Source organism: Ursus americanus, chromosome 19 (assembly GCF_024610735.1).
Source record: "Ursus americanus isolate L20-20 chromosome 19, mUrsAme1.1.p, whole genome shotgun sequence".
NCBI lineage: Eukaryota > Metazoa > Chordata > Mammalia > Carnivora > Ursidae > Ursus > Ursus americanus.
Genome location: NC_142145.1, coordinates 50,735,470 through 50,761,477, shown reverse-complemented (window position 1 = coordinate 50,761,477; position 26,008 = coordinate 50,735,470). Strand labels below are relative to the sequence as shown.

Genomic DNA, 26,008 nt, shown 5'->3' with positions numbered 1-26,008 from the left:
TTTTGAGCAGGCGAAGGCCATGAGGCAAAGGTCATGGGTCCTTTTTAGAGCTCTAGTTTCTAACATAATGTTCTTTGTACAGATGATGAAAAGCACACATTGTCATGTTGGTAAGCAAATTCTAAGATTGAAACTGGCTCTGCTGGGGCCAAAGATGTAGCCACTATGGGTGTGGTAAGAAATGTGTGCCCTAAGTCAGGGATTGCCAGACTGTGATGGATCTTGTCTGAGAGGTTTAAAGGGATCCTTCTGTATTTCCACAGACGCTGATGCAGAGATTGAAGGAGCTCCAGCCTCTCCCTTGGACGTGGTGTGCTTGGATGCCAACAAAGATTATATCATCATCTCTTGGAAACAGCCAGCTGTGGATGGAGGGAGTCCTATTCTGGGCTATTTTATTGATAAGTTAGTACTTAGTCTAGTTCAGTTCGTGTGATTTGGCCATAGAGATGCATGCTTGATTTCTCCCACCATTTCTATGTGAAATATTTTCTTTTCTGGCCTCCTCTCTCTCTCTTTCTCTCTCTGTCTTTCTCTCTCTCTCTCTCTCTCTCTCACACCCCTCCCTATCTATTGATCTAAATTCCAAAGATAATTTTTGAATCTGACTACCAATGCAAGTCACTAATTTGGCAAGAATGCTATGAATTTATAGACCTTATAGCGGCCACTTTGCAAACAGCTGGTGTCCGAGGTATTTAATGTCCACATTCCTAGCATGTCAGTAATTTTAAAATATTAAACAATTTAAAGAATAATACTTCAGGAATACTAACAAAATCTTATTCATTTCACAGGATGTGGTTTCAAGTTAGACAAATAACAAATATCGATAGTATTAAATTATGTTCTTTCTACAAGTTTTTGCTATTTACATTCTCTGAAAGTTAGAACCTCTGATATTTATAGTAACTGGGTCTTACACATTAATTATCCAGTGAATTTGGACAATATAGACAACAAATTTAGATTATCAACCTAAATACATTATTATCTGACTTAGTTTCTATTCAAATAGTTGCTCCAATTCTCTGTCCATTTTTCAGTAATAGAATCTAATTGTAGAAGCCACTGGGGACAAATAATCTGTGCCACTGTGGTACAACAGGTTTGTACCAAGGAATATTAAACTGAATATTTACGGTAAGAAGTAAATGTATGCCCATTGGGCTCAATACCATCCAGAGAAATATTTATAATAAATCATATACTATTTAACCATATACTAAATACTTCCACATTATTTTGTCATTTAGTACTAATGAACTGTGAAGTTTTTGGTAGATTCTTTTTCATCCTTACAGACTGCCTTATTGTCTTTGGCAGATTTCCAAGGGATTTGCAGAATTAATCAGTGTAAGACCAGGGACAATCAGAAGTACATTTTGCTTAGTCATAATAAAAATAACCACATTGCAGCTAATATTTATTAAACATTTCCTATGTGCACGGCACTGTTCTAAATACATCACATATATTAACCATGAGCCATAACCACCATTTGAAAGGTAGATACTCTTATTGTGAGTAGGAAACAGTTGCTGGCCCAAAGCCACATGCTAGTGAGAAAGCACTAAGTTGCCTATTGTCACACAGGTAATAAGTAGCAGAACTAGAATTCATGTATCATCCTGGCCATATATTTGTGTTCTTTCTGCTCCAACATGCTGTAGACGTCTCCAGAGCAGCTGCTTTCTGCCTATCTTTCTACCCACATGAGGGTTGAGAAACACACGTAGTGTCACTGGGTCACCATGACAGCATCTGCATAGGGAGAGAGGGAGAATCTCTAGGGACAGGGGCAGTTTGAAGAATTGTCCTAGGCCTCTTGGCTCCCTCCCAAACCCTACCCATAGCAGCTCCAGAATTTCTACAAAGACAAGATTTAAGGGTGGGAGTCAGGGAGTGAAGCCATATTCGATAGCACTTTACATAAGGTTGAGGAAATGTCTATTGTCTATATCAAAGAATGGAAGGATGAGGCCGAGGAAGCAAAGAGAAACTTCTCACCCCGACCACCTTTGCAATGCCGCTGGAACCCCCTGCCCCATGCGAATTATTTGGGTTTAGACATTTTAGACATAGAGCCGTGTTGGGGAAGTGACATAAACTAAAAGTTCTATGCTCTGCTCATAAAACTGATGAGTTACTTAATCCTAATGCTGTATAATGTAATCACACACTGAGAGCCCCTAACCCCCTGTCGATCAGGCCAGTAGTATAATCTCAACTGCCATCTTTGTCTCCCAGGATGTGACCACTCTATCCACAGGCACCAACTGCTGTAAAAGCACCTAGTTAGAAATCAGAGGTTCCAAGCACATAATCTTTCCCTGCCAGACCCGAGAGTTTCCCTGCATTTCACCAATCTCATCTGTTAAGAAACAAATATGTTACAATGCTCTCCTCACCCTTCTACCCACATAGCATGTACTGATCGTCAGGTGGGCTCTTTCCAGGGGTGACTGGCTGGCTCAGTCAGTAGAGCATGCAGCTCTTGATCTCAGGGTTGTGAGTTTGAGCCCCATTTTGGCTGTAGAGATCACTTAAGAAAAAAAAGTGCGCTCTTTCCAAACTACAGTATAAATAGGTATATTGAAGGTGTTAACTTTCTCAAACAGTAGTTTTATTTTTAGAAGAAAATGCATAAGAAAGACAAAGAAGTCACCAGTGGTGGAACTGAAGATGTCAGCCAGGGAGATGTTTGCAGGATCCTCCCCCTCGGTCTCTCCAGTGTAAAGATTGTGTATGCCTATACCTGTTGCTGCATCTGTTTTTCCCCCAAAGTTCTTCTGCCTAGCGCACTAGTCCCTTCAGCTGCTTGCTTTTAGGGAGTTTAAAGGAAGTATGCATGTTTAGGAAGGATCTGAGGCATTTTTATTATTAAAGCAGACACATTGCAATTGAGTGGAACTGAGTGCATGCAGTTAAGAACTATTGAACCACACTTATAGGGAGATCTGAGGCAATTGGGTGGGTTTGCAGCTTTGGAGCTATTAATTTAGTCATACTTCTTTTAATATTCTTGCTGACCTCTCTCTTTCCCTCAGGTGTGAGGTGGGCACAGATAGCTGGTCTCAATGCAATGATACACCTGTGAAGTTTGCGCGTTTTCCAGTCACTGGGTTGATAGAAGGTCGTTCTTACATATTCCGAGTTCGAGCTGTGAATAAAAATGGAATAGGTCTACCATCTAGAGTTTCTGAGCCTGTGGCTGCTCTGGATCCAGCTGAGAAAGCCAGACTTAAAAGTAAGCATTTTTCAATTTTCGAGATCTTCTTGAACTTTTTTTTTTTTTTAAGTAATTATGATAGATCTCATTACAAGGTTATTCCTCCCCCTTCCACTAGAGGGAGAAGAGAATAGGAAATCCTTTATGGATCAGAAAATCCAAGGGGGGGAAAAAAACAAAACCAAAAACAATTTGTTTTTAAACTGATCTCTTCACTAAGGGCTTTATTTTTTGTCTTATTTTTATTTGATTCAGAAAACTTTTCCTTGTTAAACTGAGTTCTGGGCATTCTGTTTGAAATGAAATATGATAAGAGCCTGGAAAGAATTTTTATTCATTTTATTAACCTGCTCCAAATACACTTTTCTTTTAATTCTTAAAATTCTAAGTTAAATTTCTTAACCTAGAATTTGCACCTTAGAGCATTAATACTCAACACAGTGAGTTTCTTTATATGAAAGAAAAAACGCATTTACAACATTATGTCTCTATACTTGAGTTACCATATTAGACAATCAAAAATAATCTTTTCATGTATTTAAACTCCAAGTCTCAACATCAAGACCATGGTACATGAATTATGCTCTGCATTTGTTTCATGGGAACCCATATACATCCTCAGTAATAGAGACCATAAAATGACCTTAAAAGATTGTTGGAATTTAACACTTCAAACTATACCAGATTTTTCACACTTGACCGTATAGACATTTTAGGCCAGATAATTATTTGTCACTAGGGGCTGTCCTGTGCATTGCAGGATGCTTAGCAGCATCCCTGGCCTCTACCCACCAGTGCCAATATGCCCCTCCTCTCCCATTGTGACAATCAAAATTGTCTCTAGACATGACCAAATGTCCCTGAGGCTCAATATCATCCTAGTTGAGGGCTACTGGTCTATGTCATATTTGCAGAGTTATTCTTTTTTTTTTTTTTTTTAAGATTTTATTTATTTATTTGACACAGAGACAGCCAGCCAGATAGGGAACACAAGCAGGGGGAGTGGGAGAGGAAGAAGCAGGCTTCCAGCCGAGGAGCCTGATGGGGGGCTCGATCCCAGAATGCCGGGATCACGCCCTGAGCCGAAGGCAGATGCTTAACGACTGCGCTACCCAGGCGCCCCCAGAGTTATTCTTGACCTTAGGTACACATGTGGCATCATAAAAATCTAAGCAAAATACCTTTTCTTTGGAGAGTTTTTCTAATCAAGCTCCTTGATTGCCCTCAGATTATTTTTCGCCTATTATCTGATTGCCCTCCCTCTTTCCTAATTCCAGTTCATATTTTCATTGACGACTCTTCTACAAATTCCAATGAAAATAAGATTTGGGTTGAAAATAGGTTATCTTGCATATCACCTTTCTGTTTTTTACAAGCTATGGTGAAAATCTGTTGATAAAGCTAGAGTTGAACCATTCTCTCTTTCTGTTACTTGTGGGAACACAGAAATTAATTTCATCTTCAATGAATAAATGAATTAAATGAATTTAAATGGGTTTTCCTCTTTTCCTGCCCATCTCACCCATTTTCCTTACTCCAGATCTAACCTCGTTTCCCTTGTAGATATCACTTTTCAAAATATAATGGAAAGAAATTGCTTTCATTGAACTGTACTGTAGGATTAGCGCCCCCCCCCAACCCTTGGCTTCATTATTGCAGATAAATAACTGCTGGGCTCATACTTGTTCTGGAAACATTTCCGCCAAGTACATGCTATCTCTTAAGAAGAGATGAGAGAACTTACATGCTTCCAGAGATCTATATTGAAGAGTAAATAAACATATGTTATTTATCTTGCTTGTGAAAGTACAGTTCCAGAAATGTTGACTCCAAATAGATGGGCTCTGTGTTCTATCAGATTGTGGGTCTCTTGAAGACACAACCCATATATATGCTCAGTAAGATTCATTAGGAAAATATGTAAGTAAACTATATCAAACCCATTTGTTACTATTATGGCCAGTTTATGAGTGCAGTTGAAACCGCATTTATGAGTTTTGTGATTTTTACATTTATGTCTGTTCAGGTCGCCCTTCAGCACCCTGGACTGGACAGATCATTGTCACTGAAGAGGAACCTACCGGTAAAAGCTGTTTCCCCAGATACTCTTGCCAGTGTTTTGCCATGTGGTTTAGCTTTTATAATGGAGGGTACAGTGTATATTATTGAAGATGTTTTGGAAAGAACATCCTGAAATATGTGGAGATCATAAAGTAACTTATATTTTCAGAGATCCCTGTTTTTAGAAAAGGCTTATTGAGGTACAGTTGACATAGAATATACTGATTTCTGTAAAATATTTGATTTGACAAATTCTCCATGTGTATACACCTGTGAAACTATCACCAGGATCAACATAATGAACATATACATCACCCCTAAAATTTCTTCATGCCCCTTTGTAATTCCTTTCTCCTACCTCTGCCCATCTCTAGGCCATCACTGATCAGCTTTCTGTCACTCTCGTTTACATTTTCCACACTCTTAGATAAATGGAATAATACTCATTTTTCTCTGGTTTTCTTCACTCAGCATTATTATTTTGAAATTTATTCATGTTGATGTATGTATCCGTTCATTTCAATTTTTTTATCCACTTACTGTCAAAAGCTTCTATGAACATCCTTGTTAGGTGTTTGTATGGACATACACTTTTCATTTCTCTTGGATAAATACCTAGGAGTTGGACAGATAGGTCATGTAGTAGGTGTATGTTTAATTTTTGTTGTTGTTGTTGTATGTTTAATTTTTAAAGGGACTGCCAACTGTTTCCAAGATGTTGGTACCATTTTTCATTCCCATCAGCAGTATATGAATTCCGGTTACTTCACGTCATCACCGGTAGTGGTATTTCACAGTGGGTGCATAGTGGTTTTAATCTGCATTTCCCTAATACTGTTGGAAATCTTTTTATGTGTATATTGCCATTTTTGCATCATATTTAAATCTTTGCCAAATCAAGTTTATTTAAATGTCTTTTCTAGAAATATTATAGCATTAGCTCTTAGATTTCAATCTGTGCTCCATTCAAATTAATTTTTTCTATATTGTGTGAGGTGAGGGTCTAAGTTGTTATTATTATTATCATGATCATTTTGCATATGGCCATCCAATTTTTCCATCAGTCAGTTCAAAAGATTATCCTTTTCCCGTTGAATTGCCTTGGCACCATTGCCAAAATCAATTGGTTGTATATTTTTGGATCTATTTCTGGAATATCTATTGGTCAATTCCATTTTCTCTCCACCAACCACTATCTTGATTAGTGTGGCTTTAGGTTGTCGTTTTTGTTTTTTTTTAAACTTCATAGTTTTAAATAAATGAACAAACAAATAAAGTAAAAAAAAAAAAAAGCTTCGTAGTTTTGAAATTAGGTAATATTAGTCCTCTATTTCCCCCCCCCCCAAAGTTGTTTTGGCTATTCTGTCTTTGCATTTCCACATAAATTTTAAAATCAGCTCATTCATTTCTATAAAAAAAAACTACTAGGATTTCAACTGAGTGTTTTATATCCTATCTTCTTGTTCTGTCAAGTGATAGAGTAGTGATGATATCTCTGACCAAATGGTAGATTAATTTTTTTTCTTGCAGTTCTACCAGGTTTTGCTTCATGTTGTTTGAGGTTTTGTTATTACATGCGTAAACATTTTAATTGTTATATCTTCTTATGAATTGAACACTTTGTTATTATAAAGAGACACTCTTTACCCATGGTAATGTTTTTTGCTTAGAAATCTACTTTGTCTGATACTAATATAATCATTCCAGGTTTTTTTGTTATTAGTGTTAGCATGGCATATGCTTTCCATCCTTTTACTTTTGACCTATGTGTGTCTTTATATTTAAATTGTATTTCTTGTAGGCAGCATATAGTTAGGTCTTGATTTTTCATCCACTTGGGTAATCTTTGCCCTTATATTGGAGTGTTTGAACAATTTACATTTTGTATGATTATTGATATGGTTGGATTTCAATCTGCCATCTTGCTATTTGTTTTCTACCAATCCATCTGTTTGTTTCCCTTCTCCTTTTTTCCTACTTTCTTTTGGATTGAGTATTTTTTTATTATTCCATTTTAGCTATGTTATCTTATTAACTATAATTCTTTGTTTTGCATTATAGTAGTTTGGAATTTTAATGTACATCTTATCACAACCTCCTTCAAGGAAGATTATACTACTTCATATATAGTGTAAGAACTTAAAACAGTGTTATTCCATTTCCCCTTTCAAGCCTTAGTGCTGTTATTACATGGATTTTATTTGTGTGTATATTACAAATTGCACAATACAGTGTTATTATTTTGGTCCAAATAGTCACTTATCTTTCAAAGAAATTTGAAAGTAAGAAGAAACTTTTCAATATTCACTCACATTTTTATCATTTCTGTTGTCCTCCATTTCCTTGTGTAGATCTGGATTTCCATCTGATATCATTTTCTTTGTACCTGAAGCATTTCCTTTAATATTTCTTGTAGTGCAGGCCTGCTGATTATGAATTATTTTATTTTTTGTATGTCTAAAACAGTCTGTATTTCTTTTTTTTTTTTTTTTAAGATTTTTATTTATTTATTCGACAGAGATAGAGACAGCCAGCGAGAGAGGGAACACAAGCAGGGGGAGTGCGAGAGGAAGAAGCAGGCTCCTAGCGGAGGAGCCTGATGTGGGGCTCGATCCCAGAACGCCGGGATCACGCCCTGAGCCGAAGGCAGACGCTTAACCGCTGTGCCACCCAGGCGCCCCAACAGTCTGTATTTCATCCTCATTTTTGAAATACATGTTCACTGGTTATAGAATTCTAGATTGACAGCTTTTCTTTCAGGACTTTAGAAAGGATGGTCCACTGTAGCGCAGATCTGTACTCTAAGAATGACTATTGTTATTCTTATTTTTGTCCCTCAGTGTGTATTTTTTTCTCTCTACCTGCTTTTAATAGACTTTTTATCACTGGATTGAGAAATTTGTCTGTGATATGCATTTGTGTTGTTTCCTTCACGTGTCTTGTGCTTGGGGTGTACAAGTTCCTTGGATCTGTGAGTTTACAATTTTCATCAGCTTTGGAAAATTCTTCACCATTATTTCTTTAAACTTTTTTTTTCTGTATCCCCTTCTCTGCTCTCCACTTCAGGAACTCCAGTTACGTGCCACTTGAAACCACAGGTCACTGGTGCTGTGTTCATTTTCCCTTTAGTCTTTTGCTTTCTGTGTTTCATTTCAGACACTTTCTGCCACTGTGTTATAATTTTACTATCCTTTTCTTCTTCTTCAGTGTCTAACTTGCTGTGAATTCCAGTCAGTGTGTGGGTTTTGTTTTGTTTTCACTTTAGACTTTGTAATTTCCATCTGTAGAAGTCGAGAACAATTTGTATTATTTTTATATTTTCCATGTCTTTATTTAACATGTTTAATCTTTACCCTCTTGAACATATGGAATATTTTTACAGTAACTGTTTTTATATCCTTGTTGACTAATTCTATAATCTGTGACATTTTTGGTTCTGTTTTCATCGATTTATTTTTCTCCTTAGAAAGAGCTGTATTTTCTTGCTCCTTTGCATGCTTAATAACCTTTCATGAGATGCCAGACATTTTGAATTTACATTGTTTGGTGCTGGATATTTTTGTATTTCTATAAATGCTCTTGAGCTTTGTTCTGGGGAAATGATTTGATCTTTCAAGGCTTGCTTTTGTTAAGTGAAATCAGAACAGACTTTAGTCTAGGGATAATTTGGCCACACTATAGAGGAAATAGCCTTTTGAGTAGAACTCTACCAGATGCCTGTGAATTAGGAGATTTCCACTGTATCTGGTGGGAATATGGACTCTCCCAGGCCGTATGAAAGCTTTGAGGATTGTTCTTTCCAATTCTCTTGTGTGGGTTTTCCCTGGCCTCAGGTGGTTTCCTCATATTGATGTGCTGATCAATACTCTGGTGAGCACTCTGGAGGGACCCTCTGAAGATCTCTAAGCCTTTCTCTTTGTGCAGCCCTTTCCTCCAGTATTCATCCTTGTGACTCTACGTGTAGATACCTTGGCCTTCCTAGAATTCCAGCTCCTTCTCCTCCACTTGGGGAGACTGCCAGGCTTTACCTGGGTTCCTCTTCCTGAGCTGCGGTCCTGAATTTCTCTCCAGACAATAAGCTAGGACAATGGTAGAGTTCACCTAATTTGTTTCTCTTCTATTGGGAATCATTGTCCTAAGCCAGGAAATATCCGATGTCTGTAAACAGTTGTTTCATGTATTTTGCTTGGTATTTTAGTTATTTGATGTGGAAGGGTCAATCTGATGTCAGGAACTGTGGAGGGACTTAAATCTTACCCTACTTAGAAACTAATATGTTTAATACCACAGTTTCATAGATGCTGGCAAAGGATAAGAGATTCCTAGGTCAGAGACAAAGGATTCTATTACAGCACAATTAGATGGCATGAACTTCATGTTCTCATTACTTTCCTTTGTACTGTCGTCCCGCCAAGTTCCACAGGATGGTGGGGAGCAGCACAGATGGATGTCGTACACACAGTAGATATGTGTTACATCTGACACAAATTGTACTTATGAGGGGGCTGCTAACAAATCTACCCAAGCTTTCTCTGAAGAAGGACATTATCTTTACTATCCTGGTCAGAAAACAAGTCAACTTTCTGCCCTAGAGAATATACTTTCTTTGTATTCCAAGTTTGTTTGCTATCCAAACATCCTTGAAAAAATAGTCTATAAAAAAGCTGATATAAGATGTACAGAAAATATAACTTATATCATTACTGTTTTTTAGGACCAGTAAAAAAATCAAAATTGTCAAGCAAAGAAAGTAAAATTGTGGCTTTGAATGAATGAATGAATGTTTTAGGAAGAATTTCAGAGATGAGGTACTTCTTTATACTGTGGAGCAGTAATTCTCTCTTCCTCCAGTAGGAGAGAAGCATCTGTGACTCTTGGCATATGCTGGGCTCCCAGAGTGTGTGCTTTTCACTATTCCTTGTTGTTTTTCAGAGGGTATTGTTCCCGGGCCCCCCACAGACCTCTCTGTCACAGAGGCCACCCGGAGCTATGTGGTGCTAAGTTGGAAGCCCCCTGGCCAGCGTGGACATGAGGGCATTCTGTACTTTGTGGAAAAGGTAAGACTCTGGGATCAACATTATTACCTCAGGTCTCTTCCTAAAGATTTCTTTAAAGAAATAGAGATTAAATTTCCATTGTGTCCTGAACTCTTTAAACCCTATAAACTATAAACAGTCTTCACCAAAAAATCTATATCACACAGAACTTTGCCTGAAAGTTCAGGGGTTTATGGATCCTTGGATCTCACCTATACACTCCTAAGAGGTCCACAGACCCCAAATTATAAAATTATAACCCTTTTAAGCAGAGAAATGTTCCTGAAACTGTAGATTGTTCAGATGGCACTGTTTTCTAGATCCTTCTCTGTCTCCCTTGCTCTAGTAATGGCTTTTCATTTCTCTACAACTTGTCTTCCCCAGTCAGAAATGAACTTTGATGAAGCTAGATGAGCCAGAGGAAGAAAAGTTACAGTACTTTCAGAATATTGTCAGATAGCTGGAGAGTTGAAGAGAGAAAGTCCTTACATGCTGCCACGCACTCGGCTAGTACTACTCGAAGTGTAGATAGTAGGGTGGGGTCAGGAATTACAAAACAGCATAAGATACTGGCTGGTTCTTTCCCTCAAATATCTTACAATTTTATTGTAATTATGTTAGAGAGGGCAGCATACCATGAAGGCCTAAAATGGGTGGAATGATGAAAATTCTGTGTGAATCCATCACATACCCATATATGAGGCCAGTTGTAGTAAGTACTTCGGTCCAGAAAGTGGAGAAGAGCCAAGACCTGGACAAGAGATTATTTGGGGGAAGTGCCCAGTTGCAAATGCAGAAATATGGGAGGAACACCTGCCAGGCAAGGCATCATTGCTACAGTAAAAGGGCATTTAAAGAGAATTTGCTTAAAATGAGGCGTAAATTCCATTTGTTAAGAAAGTTTGATTAAGAAAAAATTGAAAAATGAGGGGCGCCAGGGTGGCTCAGTCGTTAAGCGTCTGCCCTCAGCTCAGGGCGTTGATCCCAGGTCCTGGGATCGAGCCCCACACCAGGCCTCTCCTCTGGGAGCCTGCTTCTTCGTTTCCCACTCCTCCTGGCTCTGTTCCCTCTCTCACTGGCTGTCTCTCTCTCTGTCAAATGAATAAATAAAATCTTAAAAAAAAAAAAAAGAAAGAATTGAAAAATGAAACAAAACTAAGTTTTTGTTATCTGTAAGAAAGTTTACATTTTTATTGGCAGCCACGTACCATTTTTTTTAAGAACAATGAATGAAACAATTGGCTGTACTTCTTAGTGGATTTTATTTTTATAAAATTTTTTGATAACACAGTAAATTATCATTTACATTTTCTTTCATAGCAAAATTATAAAAAAAGATCTTTATTTGGCAAAAATATCATGTAGCTCGGTTAGTTTTCCTAAGAGCTTTTCTCTTTCATCCTTAATGCTATTCTGACCATTCAATTTCAGAACACCTATTAGGTTACCCTTCCTGACAATTATTACAAGACAACAAATATCATAGATATATAGGTGCATGCAAACACGCAAACATCTGCAAATTAGGTGACAACATAAAAGTAATATGCGACTATCTTTATGGCCTTTTAGTTATTTCAGATCATCAGAGAAAATTATACTAGCACTAAAAATGATAGGGTCTGTGGTTTTTCCTATTTTAATTAATAAATTTATTAATTTATTTCCTTGATAAAGACATTTAGTTCATGTCTTTGAGGGGCATGCCTCACTTCTCCTTATCCCTAGCAAATTGGTAACAATAAATAGATTATCTCTTTAACAGGCGATATGGGCATCTTTCAAAAGAGTCTGATTTTACGAAAATAATATTAAAAGTTTTTATTGTTACTAATTTGTGTATTTTCTAGATGTTAGCTTCAAATTAAATATAACTTGAGTAGCATTTCTGATTTAAAATTTTTTTTCTATTTTTTTAATAGAAGGGCAAGACTAGAGTGGAAAATGTTTATTTCCTGGTGTGCTTAATACATACCCTTCACTGAATCTTTTTGAAATGCTCCACAGGAAAAGAGTTCTGAATAAGCTCTATGACAATAATTACCATCTTTCCTACAGTAATGACATAGTAACAACCTACCACTGAGGCATTTTCTTCAGATGAGTCAAGTTTGGCTTCTGTTGAACATTTCCTTTGGTCACATAAACTCTAATTTCTCCAGGAAAATCTATAACTTCCCTAGACCTAAATGCATATGAGTCTGTGATTACAATTTAAGTGTTCTTCCACCAGCGAACCTATTAGTGTGAAACAGAGGGAACATTTATGTGTGCAGTGTGAGTAGAGAGGCCTCTATAGGCACCGCTGACATATACAAAAGGCCCAGGATGTTGACATATTGGGGGAGCAGCACATGCCCAGAGACTAGGGCACATTTACAGAAGAACTATCCAAACGTCAAACTGTTCTACTCAGCTGAGTCTCAGGTTATTTCTGATGAGCCACTTCTAACATGTTGACCTTTCTAAAGGGCAATGTTTCACATGCTCTTGTCCTGCAGCATGTTTTAATCCCCAGAATGTTCATGCCCGTGGGAATGCTGCTGCCTCAATAACCCCCGAGCTTGCACTTCTTTATAGAATTTGTTACCAGAAGTTGCATGCACGTAAAGCACAAACTCACCTGTCATGGCTACAGCTTATGCCCAGTTACACCATGTCTGTGAGCCCTGAAATGGTTGATATTTAATAGAGGGCTTCGATGAGGCATGTAATTTGCTCAGGGTCACACAGTTAGTAAAAGACAGAGCTAGGATTTGAACCTGGGCAGTCTGGCTCAGTTTTCATATACTGTACCCAACAAGACACATCGTTGCCTTTCAACCTTCCCAAGCCTGTCTTCTCTAGAAAACTTGGATAATCACACAGTGCTACCCCCACAGTACTTAGTTCAGAGCGTAGTTGAGAGGATTAAAGAGTTACAATGGTTTAAAGCTCTTAGCATAGTGAAAGGCAGCTATTATTTTTATTATGAAAGTATAAATGACTGATAATTGTTATATGTTCCCCAGGGGAGAATATGGAAAAATGAATCAAAGCCATAAACTAAAGGATTAAAGGTCTGGGGGAATTTTATCCCTCAGTTAGCAGCAGATTGACTACTTAGGGGGAATTTATCCTCTCCACCCTCCCGCACACAATGACACAATCATGAAAGATTCTGCAAAGGACTTTAGAGGTTACTTTGTCACATTTGCTTATTTTACAAATGATGAAACTGAGACCAAAGAATACTCATGTGACTTTCCCAAGGTCACATATCTTGTTATTAACAAAGCTAGAACCGCAGTGGATGCCTCTGGGTCCTTTGCGCCATACCACATTGCCTCCCATCTCAAGTCAATGAAGGTTATGCCAAGTGATATATCAGTATTCTTATAGTCTCAACAGCGTATCATCCTGACAGCTGGTCACTGTATCACAAGGTTTGGATTTCTAGAAAAGTCTCTAGAATTTTTCAAAAGTTCTGAAGCAAAATCATTTCTGCTAACCTTTAGGCAGAATTGAGAATTCAAATAGGTGGGATAAAGGATTACTGAAGACTAATGGTAGTTTTCTTACTATAATCTCTACCAAAGTGCAAATCGACACCACATACTTTCAAGGATTTCAGAGTCACTCTAGATCATTTTAGTGCCAAGAACGGAATTGCTTTAAATTTAGTTTTTCCCGTCATTTATTCTATAATATGGGGAAGAAAAAAAGAACCTTTTAACTTTCATTAACTTCCTTCATTCATTCATTGAGAATTCAAAACAATTCATTCATTCAGAAAAAAAAAAACAATTGTTGATTATCTACTACGTGCCAGGTACAACTCTAGGCTCTGCTGTATAGCAGTGAACAAGACAACTCCCTGAACTCATTTCATTAAAATTTACTTTCCAGTGGAGGAGATGACAAATAAATAACTTAATTTCAGATACAGATAAGTGTTTAAAAAAAAAATAAAGCAGGGTAAGTGATAGAGAGTGATGAGAAAGGAGCAAAGAATCTTTTAGATCCTTTGATAGAATGGGGGGGTAATCAAGAAGGCCTTTTTGAGGAAGTGGTATTTGAGTACAGACCTGAATGAGATTATGAGTCATTAAATAACACTTTATTAAAATAAGACAGTTTATAACAATGAAAATTTAAGTATTTTGTATAGCATAGTAAATCTACTTACCTACCCTAAGAATTAGAAAAGTGTCTGACCCCAAACTGTCTTCAAAGTAAATTAAAGTCTTTTATAAATAGATCCATGATCTTAGTTAATTAGTGAAGTATTAAAGTAGCATATTTGTCAAACAATCCGAAGCCATATTTGATTTAGATAATCCTATGGGCTACAGATGCTTCATCCCCATTTCCTCCAAATCTCTTCTGTTCAACTCCTAACAGGTAAGTAGTTTGTTGATTGATAAATAAGACTGCTAGATGCCTGGCTCAGAGTTCCCACTATTCTTGCCACGCTGTGAATGGGTCTCTCTGTTGGGGCTGCAGTGTGATGCAGGAACAGAAAACTGGCAGCGCGTGAACACAGAGCTCCCTGTGAAGTCTCCCCGCTTTGCTCTGTTCGACCTGGCTGAAGGGAAATCCTACCGTTTCCGCGTCCGCTGTTCTAACTCAGCAGGAGTTGGCGAGCCCTCAGAGGCAACGGAAGTGACTGTGGTAGGGGACAAACTTGGTGAGTAAAGAGTTTGGTTGAACAACTGTAAACTGATTTTACTTCAAGAAAAAATTCCAAAGCAAGAATCTCATTAGAATGTATCTATTGAGAAGTTAAAGTGGTGGCATCCTTCTTTCACATTATAAATTCAGTTGATGAGTGTACCTGACTGATACATTTAAAAAATTAATTATTATTAGTTATGAAGTTATGAAAAGTAAACTTCTCCAGGAGTTTCAACAGTATTGCTAATGTATTTTTTTTTCTGGAGTATTTAGTGTATCATTATGCCCCCAAACTAACATATTAATTTTTTTATTTTCTGCTTTAACAGATACAAAATAAAGCAACTGTATGTTTGACATGATTACTTATATAAAATTTATGTATGTGTGTGTGTTTGTACATATGTGATAAGAATGAATTTTTTAAAACCGCCCTGAGTTTGATCATCATTTTCCTCCTTTGTCAGATATCCCCAAGCCCCCCGGCAAAATCATCCCAAGCAGAAATACAGACACATCAGTGATAGTTTCGTGGGAGGAATCCAAAGATGCTAAAGAGCTGGTCGGGTACTACATAGAAGCAAGCGTTGTTGGCTCTGGCAAGTGGGAGCCCTGCAACAACAATCCTGTGAAGGGCCCACGGTAACCACAATGTGGGGCTGGGGGGTGCTGTGGGGAGCCTTCTGACTCTAGAGCACGGAGGCTATGAAGAGGAAATGCACAACTAATGAATCGTTGAACATTGCATCAAAACTAATGATGTACTATATGTTGGCTAACTGAACATAATAAAAAAATAAAAAGTTACTTTTTAATTTACACTAAAATTATGATTTTCCCCCACAAAAAACAAAACAAAGCAAAAAAAAACAAAAAATGAGGAAACGCAGCCATGGACCCATAGAACAGCACAAACATCCAATGGAGGGAGATTTTTAAAAAACGTTATACTTTAAATATCCAAATGAATTTAAAATTGAACATAATCTGTCATATATTTGAAAAAAAAAAGGTTTACTTGTGATCTTAAACACTAGAAATATATTAATGCCGGCCATGATGAATTCATTTTACAGTTTTTTTCTGATTCTTTTCCCTCATGCAATTTGTCCTTTTTACCCCTCTGTTCTGGTCTTTAATATTCAGTGTGATACTCGATTTCAAGGATCCAATAGACTCTAGCTGATATAAAGTACCCAGGCATTTTATTTATTTAAGTAATTTTTTTAGAGAAGGGTGTAGTGGAGGGGGAGGGGGAGAGGGGGAGAGAAGATCTTAAGCAGGCTCAATCTCACAAACCCTGAGATCATGACCTGAGCTGAAATCAAGAGTTGGATGCTTAACTGATTGAGCCACCTAGGCTCTCCTAGGCATTTTTAAGTGAATAGGAAAAAAGTATCAACATTTTACAATTCTGAACATGGTGAAACTCAGTGCTAAGGACATAAGTAACACCAGCAAAGGGACGTTCAGAATACTTTGCCACTTCTTTATATTTGTTTCTAATATGAAGAGGGTTATTTTTTTCTTGCCTTCAAATATTTTTATCAGCCAGCTTTGCAGGTTGTTGATGAATTCTGACCTGCAACCAAACTCTGAGCCTCCTTTGATTTACGATCATCTGAGAGGAGAAACGCCCTGCCCCCAAATTGTCAAACAGGCTTGTTAGACAGTTTCTGGCAGGGCCACGTCAAAGGCCAAGAACCCCCGCAGGAGGGGTTGTTTCTTTTGCAGAACAGGAGAGAATAGGGGCAATTCAATGAATGGGAAAAAGCAAGAGATTCATTTACCCGCTTGTTCATTTCACTTTTACTGTGAGTTCCCAGCCTTTACCTGGGACTATATAGAAATATTTATAGATGGTTAGGCAGGGTCTGCCTTTCCACAAACAGTTAAGAGCTTCTCAAGGACAGGCACCATTTTTTTATTTGTCTTTGTGTCCACAGTTCTAGCTCAGTGTCTGGAACACTGAAGTGCTCAATAAATATTTGCTGAACTGAGCTGACCTGAAGGATTGGCCTAATTTATGACTGCCTTCATTAAATATTCCAACATTACTAATGGTAATAGAGTCATTAGCAGACCTGTTATTTCCTCTGGTTATAGTCTTCAGGATGGATTAAAATGTTACAGTGATTCATGAAACAGCTATTTATAGCCATAATAGCTATTAAGGAGTGAGGTTGTTTTATGTGTGAAACTGCCCATGGATTCACACCTCATTACTGGATCCTTATATCTAAATGGTGATCCATATTTCATCTTATTTCCAGATTCTAGTGTAATTTCTCAAGTAATTATACCTCCCCTGGGATGCAGGGAAGCAGTGGCTCGTCCTCTGTAACAAGAAGCAGCCAAGGCCTTACAGCCATAAGTATATACCTGAAATAGCCATTAATAGTATTAATACCACCTATTATTTATTAAATGCCTCTTATATATCAGGCCCTGAAATAGGTACTTTAAATACTTTATGGCCAACCTTTACACAAAAATTATTACGGAGGCATTATTATCCCCATTTTACTAATGCACACACCAGAGGCTCAGAAAAGTTAGGGTACTTATTTAGGCGAAAGCCAGGACTCTGCATTATTTGATGGAGTGAGTTTAGAAAACTGCCTTAAGTAGCTGCTTTCTTGTCTAAAGTACATGCATCACCTGATCTCTGTACATCTTCTTCCTTTTAGAAATGAGTTGTTTTTAGGGGCGCCTGGGTGGCACAGCGGTTAAGCGTCTGCCTTCGGCTCAGGGAGTGATCCCGGAGTTATGGGATCGAGCCCCACATCAGGCTCCTCCGCTATGAGCCTGCTTCTTCCTCTCCCACTCCCCCTGCTTGTGTTCCCTCTCTCGCTGGCTGTCTCTATCTCTGTCAAATAAATAAATTTAAAAAAAAAAATCTTTAAGAAAAAGAAAATGAGTTGTTTTTATAAAACCAGATCATTCAGTTAAGCTAAAACCGTCTTGTCTAATTTCCCCCCTAGGAAAAATTTTTAAAACTTCCTTTCCTTTTAGATTTACTTGCCATGGATTGGCGACTGGTCAGAGTTATATCTTCCGGGTCAGAGCAGTGAATGCAGCTGGACTTAGTGAATATTCACAGGATTCAGAAGCGATTGAAGTAAAAGCTGCTATTGGTAAGTTCCTTATGCATAACGTGGTAGTTAGAAACGGATTTTTCTAAGTTATAAAGGAAGATACCACCCTCTCCAGAAATTCTTTACAGCTTCTAGGATTGCTTGATGATTCCATCCTCAGACGATCATTTTCTCTGACTCCAGGTGACAGCTAACCTTCCATAGCCGTCATTTTACAGATCTTCATCACTTACCCAGAATCTGTGCACCCGTAGCCTTGTCGTCGTCACAAGTCTGGTTTCCTCAGATATTGCCCACTGTGTGACACTCCATTCTAACTTCGTGCTCATCCTGGGAATGCGAAGGGCCATCCGGTCCCTTGAAGTGGTATATCGCCCGTAACACAGATCATTTTGTGCCTAAAAGCCATTTCACCTGTGACAAAGCCTGGCTTGTTTTCACTAACAACACATTAACATGCTTTTTATAAACTCCTCTAAATTTTGTGCAAGATCCATTGGTTGCTTAATCATATGCTACATCTCTGCTCACAAAGTAACCGACAGAATAAAACCGGTAATAAAGTAATTGTATGTGTGTCCCTGATGTGCCTGCCAGTCTTAGATAAAGCAGGGAAGGGACCCAGGTAGTTGAGAGCACCGAAAATGAAGTCTGTGATAGAGTCATCCATATTTGAAGGGAAAGATTGTTTCATACCAGTTACCTTTGGTTATCATGCCGTATTGCTTTTTAATATTCCTTATAACGTGGACAACAGTGAACATGTTTTTTTGAGGTTGGGAGGCACAGGTCGTTAGTAGGTCAGTCATGTATGTAAATCTGTTATAAAATCAGGATCTTTAATGTATGTCTTGTGCACTTTATGAGCCTTTCTTCCCCTCATTCTGTTGAATAATAGGACTTAATATCTTTCAAAAACACGTCAGAGATTTGCTTTTTTCTTATATATACTTGGGTTCTACAAATCAAAATGGTTCCTCTTCTGTCTGTGGTTTTCTGTTCTCATTTCTTCTTTTCCCAGAATATGGAGAAGTTGAACTGTTTCCTTGGTGTAAATTATGTGAAACGTATGCTTTCCATATTTCTTGCAAATCTGAGTGACTTCTGTTAAACTAAGATTACTTTTGTTCTGTTTGTGGTCCTGTTTTTCCCTTTGTTCTATTAAGTAGGAGCAATGTGTACTGTGTCTGGGCTTAAAGTGTTTCTGTTGTTATCTGGTAATTGTAGGGGGAGGAGTGTCTCCAGATGTGTGGCCTGAACTGAATGATACACCTGGTGGACTAACAGACTCCAGGGGAGGCATGCATGAAGCCTCCCAGCCAACCTTTAAGAAAGATGCTTTGCTTGGTAGCAAACTTAACAAACCTTCACTACCCAGTAGCGCTCACAACCTGGGCCAAACAGAAGTGAGTAAAGTAAGTGAAACAGTTCAGGAAGAGCTTACTCCATCACCAAAGAAGGCAGATCTTAAGGGGAAAAGTAAGTCTGACCCTCTGAAAAAGAAGAAGGACATAGGTGAGAGTCGAAAGAGTACAACTGTTCCATCCGTCTCCATCAGTGTCCTCACCTCATTGTCTGGATCACATTCTTCCATCTGTGTTCACTTTCATTATGTTTATTCTTCTTTTGACGTGTTTTCAGCTATCCGTTTGCAATACTTCTGTCTAATGAGTTGTAAAAGTAAATTTATATGAGTTTGGCTTTTATATATACTTCACTGTGCTTAATGACAATAGAATATTTAAAGTAATTTGGTTATAGGGTCCTTTTTGGTTTCTCAGGCAGACACACCTTTTGCCTCATTTCGCTAAGAAAATTAGAGCTGAGAACAGGAAGAATTTGATAATCACAGCATATGTGGGGTCCTTTGAAATATTCACGTTCAATACATGTATAGGAAAAATATTTTACAAAGAAGTCACCTTTTATCAGGATCATAGTTATTAGCTTCTGTTGTTCAACTTCAGGTTTTCAAGTTATCCTTCATATTTAACTCAAATAAATATAAATAACATTATCTCTTTGAGGTGCCATGAAAAGTTTAACAGGGTATCATCATCGCATAAAGCTAATTTCTGTGCTATATGAATCACATTCCCAGAACTGATTTATTTAAGACTAATTATCAGTAAGCTCAGAATTTTCTTATTAGGATATTTGGTACTTGTGGCTTATATAGTCTAGGTGACAGTGTTTTCTTATCAAATAAAAATGAAATGATAAGCATATACTGATACTCAACCCCCAGCTTCTGTCACTTCTATTTTTCTTTTTTTGAACCTTTATTGTCCCCTCAACTCAAGATGGGATATTCATTTGAGAGTTCACATTCAATATTGCTCTGTAATAGGAAGAGTGAGAGAGAAAGTTTTTTTTTAATGTTAAGAATGAAGGAGGTTGGTGAGGGGGAGAGAGAAACAAATGTATTTTATTTTTAAAATTTTTATTGTTCTAAGACTCTTTTGAATAAGAATAAATAGTTCTTTTTTCCTGTAATCCGAATAAATTTTCAGAAAACTCTTTGATGTTATTGAACGTCTAGATGAATTTCTTTCTACCATCTGACCCTCTTTCTTTATCAAAAACCATAATTTAGTAGTTGGGTAAAAAGTTAATCAGAAGCCACATAAAGGAAGAAGACTTTTAAAACATCCTCCAAATATTTTTCTGGCTAGGAACACAAAACACAAGGACAGCTGTATAGTATTTTGTACTATATGAATAGTAGTCCAACATAAGGTTAAAAATAATACAGCAAAAATATTATATACTAAGAGAAAAAATTACATGGCGGATTGTGCCTGTTTTTTTTTTTTTATTTTTTTTATTTTTTTAAGGTGGCATTTAGCTGAGCTCCAAATAAGATTTTTTCTGTGTGTAGCCGGAACTTGTTTAGTTGTAAGATCTCACCAGGGTATGTATACCTGAATGATGAAATGCTAACCATTTGGAAATAACGTGGAAATTCTCTGTAAGCACACTGAGGCAGAAATTGATATACATACTTCATTTTCCTCAAGGAGCAAATAAAACAAAACCACATAAACAAACAAACAAACATATGTATCTTGGGAAAAATACGTCTTCTTATGGGGAACAGAATCACTTTTCAGAATATTGCACCATTTTGCTTTTAGTATTTCAAAAATTATTCTTCCATGGAAGTAGGGGCGCAGGTGCTTTTTATCTTTGGAAAAATAATTGCAGAATCCTTCTCACTGTGTGTTGCTTTTTTCCTCATACACCAAACTGGCTGCCAAGTTACGGATCAGTCTCATATTTTAGTGTTATACTGCAAGACCCCAGTGCCTCACACATGGCACGAATGAGACAAGCTTAATGTACATGGAATCATAAATGCATTTCTGTCTACTCACTTGCTGTTCCTATCGAAACAGCGGCACCATCTCCACCCTGTGATATCACTTGTCTTGAAAGTTTTCGTGACTCGATGGTTCTTGGATGGAAGCAGCCAGATAAGACTGGAGGGGCTGAAATTACTGGCTATTATGTGAACTATCGCGAGGTAATTGACGGAGTACCAGGAAGATGGAGAGAAGCCAACATCAAAGCTGTCAGTGATGAGGCATATAAGGTAAATGGCCTCCCGTAGTGTGGCATCATATATATGATGACATGCTCACTTGCACACACATGCACACCCACACCCGGATCCTTGTAAATGATTCATGTCATTACTCCAGTGTCCATTGTCTACAAAGACATGACTTTTGTAAAAAATATACCAAGGTAAATAGAAGTAATCTGACTGACCAGGAAGGATTTGTATTTTCTGATTCATACACATAAACATAATAACTTCCTAGAATATTTACTATAAAATGTTTAGTTATGGTAAAAATTAATGTTTATCCCAAAACTTACAAAATATCTGTAACCAACGAGCTGCTAGCTTCAAGGGTCCAGGATCCAAACGACTGCATTTTTAACTTTCAGTGTTCAAATCACAAAGGATAATGGGGCATGGGCCTGATGCCCAGTCTCAGCTCACCACCTGTAAGGTGTCCCCCACTATAGTGGCTCTGATGGCCACGAAGGGATGGTCCACATGTGTCTACCCACAAATTTCTTTTCTTCACTGCTTTGCCTATCTCAGAGTGCTTGAAGTGTCTCACTGTTGCCATAGCTATGGCTCCCCTCTTTGGAGTATTATCAAGTAGAGGAAAGTCAACCCTCTAATACTCCCAGAATCCCGTGCTGTGAGGGCAAGAGCAGGGTGAGGCCAGGGAAACGATGCTTTCTCAAACTCAATGCCACAGTTTTTAAATCTAACATTTAAAATTTATGAAATATCACACACATACTGGACACATAATGAATAAAACAAGAATACATAAAATAAAATTGTATTTTTAAGATTCTTCCATGCTGGTGTGTAGCTATAACTTCATTACTGGATGATATTCTATTATTATGACTCTCACAATATACTTTTCCATTCAGTTATTGATTGATATATGGGCATTTTCACATTTATAGTTATATCAAACACTGTAGCTATGAACATTTTTGTACATGTCTGCTGGCACATATACGCACTAGTTTCTCTAGGTTATTACCTAGAAGTAGAATTGCTGGGCCAGAGAATCTGTTTATCTTCAATTTTAGTAGATAAGCCTATACTATTTTTCTGAACAGTATGAGAATTCCCAAAGTTGCACATCCCTCTAACACTTGGTATCACACATTGTCAGTTTTGACAATCTGGGTGTCAAATGAGTCTGAATATCTTTTGCTATATATACATACTCCATTTTGAAATCTCTGCTTATAATATGCCTGTACAAAGTTTTTGTCCATTTTTCTGATAGATTTTCTTACTGACCTGTGGAGTTCTTTATATATTCTGAGCTTAAAATCCTTGGTAGCTGTGGAAGCTGTGTCTCTTTCCTGCTCATTGGCTAGTATTTTCTTCTCCTTATGGTAACAAAACTAATTTTAATATCAAATTTATGATAGCCAGACTTAACGACATTTTCTGTATCATTAGTGATTGCTTTTTTTTTTTTTTTTTTAAGAGATGCCTTTGCCTTCCAAGGCCATGGGATATTGTACTAGATTATCTTCTAAAAGCTCTCTCTGATTTGCCACTTACATTAAAGTCATTACTTTACCTACAAATTTTGTGTGTGATGTAAAGTAGAGGTCAATACTCACTTTTCCCCTGTAGGGACACCCAGTTGTCCCATCTATTGAAAAGTTTGTCCTTTTTCTACTACTCTGCTAGGCTCTCTGTATCATGTATCAAGTTTCTTTGATGCATGAATCTGCTTCTGTGTTGTCTATTTTGTTCCACTGCTCTACCACTGGACCAGTACCACATTAATTTAATCGTTACCGCTTTATAACAAATTTGATGACTGGTAGATCAAGTTATCTCAGTTTATTTTTTTATTCCAAAGCTATTTTTAGCCCTTTGCACTTTGATATAAATTGTAGAATTAGGTTACCAAGTTCTACCAAAAAACAAGACAAGCAAAAGCAAACACAATAAACAAAATTAAACTAAACTAAAACATTTTAGAATTAGATTGGGATCGCAATGAACCCGTAAATAAATCGAGGAATGATTGACACCTTTAAATATTAAGCCTTCTAATACATGAACATGATATTTCTCTCCATTCATTTTGGTCTTTAAAGTTTCTCAATAAAGTTTTATAATCCTCTATAGAAGTTCTGCACATCAGTTGTTATTTATTTATAGGTATTACATATTTTCAGTGTTCAGTATGTTTTTATATCATTTTGTTATTGCTGGATTAGAGAAATATACATCATTTTTATGTATTGATTTTACATATCATTGGTATATATAGGTTTTTGCTAAATTTTCTTATTATTTCTATAAGTTACCTATGAGCTCTTTTTGAGTTTCTATAGATCATTTTTATGATTTACTGCAAATGACAGTTTACTTCTTCATTTCCAAATTTTATATTTCTTGCTTCATTTTCTTAACTTTCTGCTTAAAATCTTTAACAACATATTGATAGAAGTGGTGATCTTGGTCATTCTAGACTTGATCTTTATCTTAAAGGAGAACATTTCACCATTAAGTATTATATTTACTATCAGTGTTTGATAGACATCTGTTATCAGCTAAAGAAAGTTTCCTTCTGTTCCTAGTTAAGAATTAATTAAAATTATGAAATTTTTTTTCTGACTCTATTGAGATAGTTATATGATTTTTCCCTTTAGTTTTAATGTGGTATATTCTAGTAGTTATCCAATGTTAAAATAACCTTGCATTCCTGGCACAAATGTAAGCTGGACATTATGTATACTCTGTCTATATATTACTAGATTTTTTTAAATTTTTGGTTATTGTTGTTTAGTTTTGCTTCTATGTTTATGAGTGAAATTACTCTGAGACTAAAGTTTATTTGATACAAATACCTGACAAGGATAGTACTGGAAGGGAAAATTGCAGGATAATCCTACTTTATTGAGATATAATTCACATATAAAATTCACCCAATTAAAATGTTGCTTTATATATTTTGAAGGGGTGTTATTAGGTGCATACAAAGTGGCTTTCTGTATCACTAAATATATTTTGCCTTCAAGTCTATATTATCTGTTATGAATATAAATTTATCAATTTTCTTTTGGCTGGTTTTTGCATGGTATATAATTTTTCATCCTTTGACTTTCTATCTTTAACTTTATGCTTTCTGTGTGTCTCTTAAAAATAGTATAGAGTTGGATATTTTTCCTACCTGAGAGTCTTTGTCATTTAACTGGAGTATTTAATGTTACTACTATTTTTTTGAAAAACCAATCATCTTTATTTTGTGCTTTCTATTTGTCCTGCCTGTTTTGTTTCATTTTCTGTCCTTACTTGACTACTTTTGAATCGTTTCTTTTTTCCTTCAGCCTTCCTTTACTCTCTACACTACCTTGAAAACTACAGATTCTGGGTTTCTGTGTTTGTTTTTGGTGGTTACTCTAGAAATTACAGTGAGCAAATTAGCAGTCTGAATTTATTCTATTGTTTTCACCCTTGTCTGATAAAAATAGGGCCTCAGAATACCTAAGCCATTTATTCTATTCCCAACTTGTATGCTATTGTATGTGTGCTTTTAAGTCATTTTTTAATTCAAAAGTATTGTATTATTGTTTTATAAACAATAATTATTTAGATTTATCTAAGTTATTTTAGTTAAGATTTTATTTGCTTTTAATTTCACATCTTTGACCTTCTATTTGGGATTACTTTCCTTGCATCTAAATTAAATAGTTTAGAATGTTCTTTAGTTAGGGAATTCTGAAGGCACATACTCTTCACTTTTTCCTGAAAATAGCTTTTTTCTTCATTCTCCGAAAAATTTTTTCTAGATAAAACATTATGTAATGGTAGTTATTTTCTTTCACACTTCGAAGGTATAATTCCACTGTCTTTTGGCTCATTGTTGCCACTGACGTGTCAGCTTTTAGTCTGTTTGCTCATGTGAGGGTTGTCTTTTCTCTTAGACTGCTTTTAATATTTCACTACCTGGTGTGCTACAGTTAAGATATTATGTGTCTAGGTATAGGTTTTAAAAAATGTCTTTGCCTGGGATTTTGGCATGAGGAGGATTTCCAATCTGTGGGTTGAATTTTTCAGAAGCTCTTTCTGGAAAATTTTAAGCTTTTTTTTTTTTTTTTTTAAGATTTTATTTATTTATTTGACCGAGAGAGAGACAGCCAGCTAGAGAGGGAACACAAGCAGGGGGAGTGGGAGAGGAAGAAGCAGGCTCCCAGAGGAGCAGGGAGCCCAATGCGGGGCTCTATCCCAGAACCCTGGGATCAGGCCCTGAGCCAAAGGCAGACGCTTAACAACTGAGCCATCAAGTCACCCCATGGAAAATTTTAAGCCGTTTATCTCCTCAAATACTGTTGCTGCCCCATTCTTTCCCCTC

The 26,008-nt window shown here is 36.9% G+C and overlaps 1 protein-coding gene across 3 annotated transcripts in view; it reads left to right on the top strand.

Moving 5' to 3' along the window:
- MYOM1 (myomesin 1) overlaps positions 1-26,008 on the top strand; it is a 147,512-nt gene that overhangs the window by 69,912 nt on the left and 51,592 nt on the right. For 2 of the 3 annotated variants that reach the window (XM_045781841.2, XM_045781842.2), the window contains 8 exons: positions 264-405; positions 3,051-3,250; positions 5,259-5,315; positions 10,226-10,350; positions 14,815-14,998; positions 15,453-15,627; positions 18,001-18,122; positions 21,482-21,678. In XM_045781841.2, coding sequence (XP_045637797.2) covers positions 264-405; positions 3,051-3,250; positions 5,259-5,315; positions 10,226-10,350; positions 14,815-14,998; positions 15,453-15,627; positions 18,001-18,122; positions 21,482-21,678 — 1,202 coding nt within the window. Of the gene's footprint in view, positions 1-263; positions 406-3,050; positions 3,251-5,258; positions 5,316-10,225; positions 10,351-14,814; positions 14,999-15,452; positions 15,628-18,000; positions 18,123-19,310; positions 19,599-21,481; positions 21,679-26,008 lie in introns of all 3 variants that reach the window. The other variant, XM_087869948.1, reaches the window with a different exon arrangement.